The sequence below is a fragment of the Marmota marmota genome, unplaced genomic scaffold (assembly GCF_001458135.2).
Source record: "Marmota marmota marmota unplaced genomic scaffold, marMar, whole genome shotgun sequence".
Taxonomy (NCBI): domain Eukaryota; kingdom Metazoa; phylum Chordata; class Mammalia; order Rodentia; family Sciuridae; genus Marmota; species Marmota marmota.
The window spans coordinates 14653031-14659010 of NW_026000026.1; the positions used below are offsets into that span (position 1 = coordinate 14653031).

Here is a 5980-nt window from a genome sequence, read left to right on the forward strand (position 1 = left end):
GGCTACTGAGAAATCCATATAGGCTATTCTGTGAGCCAGGTGCTCTTTTCTGCTATCTTTTGGATCAGGGAGACATTCAGGGCCCCTAGTAAAAATTTTGGTTTGGAGTATTTACTAATATCTGTCGAGCAAACTGGTTTGTAAGCAGATATTCTCCTTGATACGTTCCCTCATTATCTCCAGGAAGAAGCCCTTGATTAATTTCCTCAAATGATCTCATAGAACTTGGAGTTACTAATAATAATCCTATTTTGCTTAATATATCTCTTCCCCACAGGTTTACTGGTAAGGACTCTAACACATAAGGTTTAAAAACTCCCCTGTTTCCATCAGTATCCTCCCAACAAAGAAAATTTGCACTTTGAGCAGGCTGTGATATTTGTCCAATTTCCTCTAGGTTAGCTGGTATTATATGTAAGGGCCAATTTTTAGGCCAGAAATGACTAGACAGGACGGTTATGTTGGCACCTGTGTCCACCATGCCTTTGAACTTTTTATGATTAATTTTAAGTTCCAGTAAGGGGTGCTCCTGCCACACTAATTGAGACCAGTACACTCTATCTGGTGGTTTGGAAACTGAATTTAGTTGTGGGTGTCCATTCAAATTACAGGGTAATAAAATTAATTGAGCAAATGTATTTTTTGGAGTAAGTTGAAGGGCATAATTTGATTTTACAATAACATTTATTTCTCCATCAAAATAAGAATCTATTACTCCAGGTATCACCTCGATGGCCCCTTTTAAATTGTTAAGTCCCAAAATTAACCCTATACTTTCTCTAGGGAGTGGCCCAAAAATCCAAGTAGAGATTTGCTGTGGCCCTAATTCACAACTTAATTCAATTGTCATTGAGGGTCATAAAGAAACTGTCTGTGATTTTCGCTCTGGTAAAAATGGAGCTCCCCATGGTCAGCAGTGATGACATTTAAATTGCGTGATCTTCCTTCTAGTTCCCCTGTTTTTTTGGCCTGGGGAGGGGCTGACTGGAAGTTTTTTAACTTCCTACTAGGCGAAAGTGAAGGCAAGAAGGCAGGCTGATCAGAGCCATCATGGTCTGCCACGTGGTCTTCAACCCTGTAATATCTACTACCAACAGCAGAGGGAGCCCTGGGCTTAAAATTATAAGCATTACAGTTTCACCAGTAATGGCCACGCCTCCCACAATGAAAGCATGCTACTACTTCTTAGGGCTGCAGAGTTTGTTTTAAAGCCGCCGCAAGTATAATTGTTTGTAAATGGGCTGGAGCTATATCAGAACACAAGCGAATATATTCTGAAACTGTGCCCTTTTTTCTATGGGGTCTGAGAACATCATGTCAATATTTATTTGCATTTTCAAATGCCAATTGCTTAATAAAAAACTCACATACACCTGGAACACCAATGGAACGATTTGCAGTTTGGTAGAGTAGTGCTACAAAATCAGAATAAAGCTCATTGGCACCTTGCTTAATTTTAGTCAGAACTAAGCTAGATTGGTCCCTGGAGGCCATCTGTCCCCAGGCACACTTTGCACAGGCTGTAATCTGATCATACACCGCAAATTCATAATTTAGCTGCCTTTCCAAATCAATAAATTCGCCCGTTCCTAAAAACATCTCCATGGGTGTTTGGAGATCTTGCCCCGATTTCTTTCTGCTTGCTCAGAACAAAAATCTGTCCAGTATAATCTCCAAAATAGAAAATCCCCCTCACTCAAGCAAGCCCTGGCGATGGAAATCCAGTCACTCCGAGAGAGGTTGAGTGCATATAGTCTTTTTTTTTGTTTGTTTGTTTCATTATAAAATTTTTATTTAAACAATTGTTAAATGCCAATAATAATAATAGGGTTAAGTGGTAAGTTAACAACTGAGAAATGAAAGAGGGAAAACACCATTATTGTGTTATAAAATACAGCATTCAGCACAGCAAATTAAAAAGAGTAAGGTTACAGATGCCTATGCTATCATATAAACTAAATAGCCCAAATAGTCAAAAGAAGCAAAGACAGAAAAGAAAAGTTGGGTGGTGGGGCACGGAGGAGAAGAAAACAGAAGGCAGAATATGGAAAGCCTTTTACTCTAGTGTCTCCAAAGTTAAGTGTGGAAGTAAAAAGTCTGTATACTTTAAAAAAAGTGTGTACAAATTATATGAACTGCAATTTTCGTAAAAGACAAAATGAGATCTGCATAGGACAAAAGATATGCCTAAGCAACATATCATATTTGCACAAGGCCACTGAATGTCATGGATATTAGTAACAATTGTAAAAGCTTAATTCTACGGCAGACTGAGTGAAGATGAAGAATTCAGTTTGGTATTCTATAAGCCCAAGATTGTAAACTACTCTTATTATATAAAAGCTATAAGGACATATTTTTTTGTGTAGGAGGAACTCTTGTGCTTCTCGATGGCACATTATCTACTTTCTAATATGTGAAATTAATACAGACATTTATGAAAGGTTGTGCAAAACTACTGTATTTACAAAAATGGCACAAAAGTGAATTCAACAGTTGATGCACATGCATACTTCATTCACATCTTCAACAATGAAAGGTATTTAACACTACAAAACTAAATAAGAATACTAGCTTCAATGGCAGCTGTTAAGCACTGAAGTCACGTAAGTTACACCAGAAGGGGCAAATATTGCCCAAGTAAAATTCTATTGTTAAAGCTGAAACAGGTTTAAGGCCATTCAAGTTCAAGCACAGTTATACAAATCTTTCAAAGCCCCTCCTATTTTCATTTGAATTTGTGATCCTTCTTCAAACTTGTGGCTTAAACTTGTTTGACAAAATCCAGAAGGAAAATACAGAAGAAATCAATACAGAGGTTACATTAAATAAGAGTAACATACACAGCTATAATTAAGATAAGCGAAGAAGGCAAAACATTAAAATTGTAAAATTTGCTTATTACTTTTTGGAACCTATATTAGGAGTTAGGTAATATATACAAATATTTTCAAGTAGATTACTTATGTTGCTCTAACATGTCCTTTTCATCAGTGCACTGCTAAAACTAATCAAAACCTCTACACATGTATATTCCCTTACAATAGCAGCACACACTATCGCTACCTGCAAAGCCGTCAGTCTCATTTAAATGACTTAGTGAATGAAAGGAATAAAAAGTGGATAAGTAACATATGAGGAGAAATAATGGGAATTAGAAAATTCATGCAGGTCAGCTCTTTTAATCAGCCAGCCAGCTTGCTAGCAACAAGGGATGGTTTCCGTTGAGGAAGGTCCTGTGGAGTGGGAATATGGTCACCAGTGACCTCTGTCTTATCCGGGGCTGCAGTAGGAAGTTGCTTGTTCTTCATCTTTGCTTTTGCCATGTTGTAATCCCCAGAATCAAAATATTTTTGCCCTTTCTGCAATCGTTTCCTTAAAAAATCTGAACCTCCAGGCTTTTGTCCCAGGTGAGGATACCTTGCTTTTAATTTTGCTTCTTCAGCTTTCTCTGGACTAGTCACTTTATCTTCCATTTCTTTCTGCTCCTCCGCCAAGGCCGCCTCCGGGACTTCCGCGGACATAGCGTTCCCTCTGCCCAGCCGCTCTCCTACGGCTCCTCGACGACCCGAGTGCATATAGTCTTAAGCAAGCTCTGCACAAATGGTGAATTTGGACCATAGAACATGCAGGCATTTTTTAACTCTTTAATAGTTTTAAAAGGAATTACCATGTGGACGCAAACACGCTCATCTTGGTCATTAACCTGCTCAAAAACTGGGAAGACCTGAAATTCTCTAGTATCTTCCCAAGCTTCCTGCACCTTCCTAATTCACCGCTGGAATGGAGTAAGAAAAGTCATTGCCAGCTCAGCGTATCTGTTAAAATTTGTCCTTTTAACAGACAATGGCCAAATTCGAATGGCTGGGGCAGGTGCTGTTAAGCACAGCCTGTTGAAATTCCCTGGTAAATCCTAGATTTCATTGTCTGATTCCTCTCCCTCAGACTGTGATTCCTCCATAGATTCTCCCCTGTCACCATCTTGAATTTGAGATTGTAAGCCTCCTGGAAGAGAAGGACTTTCTATTTCTCTATGAATCCCTTCAGCATTTTCCTCTGTGGGAGAAGGACCTTCTATCCCCCTGGAGGCTTCCTCTCTATGATCTCCATCTCTATGCTCTTCCTACAGACTACTCTGATTTGGCTCAGGCAAGGCTAAGTTTTTTACTTTTGGTTTTGCCCCAAGGTTTTTTGTTTGAATATAATCTGTCTTAGCTTTTAGCTGGCTTAGAGGAAAGGAGATTTCCTTAGCCTCAGGCAATTTTTCTATTTGAATAGACTTAATGGCTCTCTGAATACCTTTCAATAGATCTTCAGGGGGCCATAGACTATGGCCCATGTTATCAAAAAGACAGACCTCTAATGCAGTCCAAACCTTTTGTATATTTTCAAAGTTTCCAGGTAATTCATTAGAAAGGCAAATTTTATGTAATTTCCTTCCGAATTTGTTCCAAGTATGTAAATTTGGTGAATCTTGGTCACAAGACCAAGGGAAAAATTCACCTGCAATCTTTAAGAATTATAGCAACTGAGTCTTTTTAACTTGCTTTCCTTTCTGATTAATTATTATCTCTAAAATAGTCAAATACATGTCTGTATCAGTAGTAGTTGAATTCCCCATTAATAAAATTTTCAATGTCCCTTCGCTCCAAAAACTGCCTGATACTTCCATGACACTTAAAATGTCACAAATTCCGTATAACTATAGCGTGCTCCCTAACTCAACCTAGTCAATTTACTTATGCCTCACTCCTGGGCACTACTTCTGCCATGTGACCAGCACCGGCTTCATGAAAGAAGGTTTGATTCATAAGTAAATGCTAGGGAGTTTTAAATTACAGAGACAAGACCTTTAATACAAGCTCTGGGATGGCTTCTCCTAGCTCCCACCTCCAGCCACCTAATGTGGTGGCAAGGTTTACAGAAGAGACTACCAAGAGAGAGAGAATATGCCAGGGAGTGACTTTTTATTGTGGAACAAAAAATTCAAGGGAAAATCCCATCCAATGAAGGTTAATGGGGGCAGATTCCAAGGTCAGGGGCAACAATTGGGTCTTCAGGGCAGTGACAAGGCATGCCTCTGCACGGACAAGCCCTCAGACTTGGAAAAGTGTGGGGAAGGCTCTAATACAGCTGTGTCTAAACACCTCTCATCCAGCCAGGGGGGTAACTCAAATGACGTGAGGATGGCCTCCCACATGCTCCCCCTTTTTTCTTTTAAAAAGCAGGCAATGATTTACTCTCTCAAGTCTCTGCACACTCACTCTGAAGACTCACCATCCTATAATTACAACACAAAAAAAGAATTACAGAGATGGCGCTACTGGACCTGGGTCAGCAGTGTCCCTGAGAGGACTCTGCATGGTGGATGATGGGGCAGAGAGAGCAGGGCCAGGACAGAGGTGTCTATAGGTGCCAGGAACCCCAGGAGTACTTCCCTGTCCTCCTCCACATGCCCCATGCCTCCTCTTTCTCATGCACTGGAAATCTAAGTGCTGCTGCTGGAACTCAGGGACCATAGGGAGATCTGAGGACAGACCTCACACCATGGGCCTCACACTGTCCCTCCTAAGCTCACCATGCTTAGGATCATGATCTTTAAAAAGACCAGGGCTCCTGGGACAAAAGGCTGATGCCACTTCTGGCAGGAAATGCAGAGCTGAGCCAGACCTCCTCTCCTCACAAGGAGATGAGGTGCTCCCTGGACCCTGGTGAATGCTCAGGGGAGGGATGTTTCCCACTGCCTGGGGCAGCCAGGGCCCACTCTCAAGAATTATGGTCAGGCTTCACAGATGCACAGAAATCTCTAAGAGTACTTGAGTTTGCATTAGAGAAAAAAGAAAGGATTGAAATGACTCAGATACTGGGTCTGTGCAGAGATCAGGATTAGAGTGCCAGCATAGTATATGCAGGGTGCTGTGCTCAGTCCGCAGCTCAGCCACACCACCAAACAAAACCTAAGGTGCTGAGAGGCCAACAC

At 40.8% G+C, this 5980-nt stretch overlaps 1 protein-coding gene across 1 annotated transcript; it reads right to left on the reverse strand.

The window, feature by feature from the left end:
- Window positions 1–2440: 2440 nt before the first annotated feature.
- LOC107137681 (cAMP-regulated phosphoprotein 19) lies at window positions 2441–3587 on the reverse strand. Its single transcript, XM_015480145.2, has one exon. It carries the CDS (start codon window positions 3576–3578, stop codon window positions 3186–3188), a length of 393 nt encoding a protein of 130 aa, XP_015335631.2. The 5' UTR covers window positions 3579–3587; the 3' UTR covers window positions 2441–3185.
- Between the last annotated feature and the right edge of the window lie 2393 nt (window positions 3588–5980).

Coding starts and splice junctions, on each gene's coding strand:
- LOC107137681 (XM_015480145.2), bottom strand. CDS start 3,578: ATGCACTCGGGTCGTCGAGGAGCCGTAGGAGAGCGGCTGGGCAGAGGG.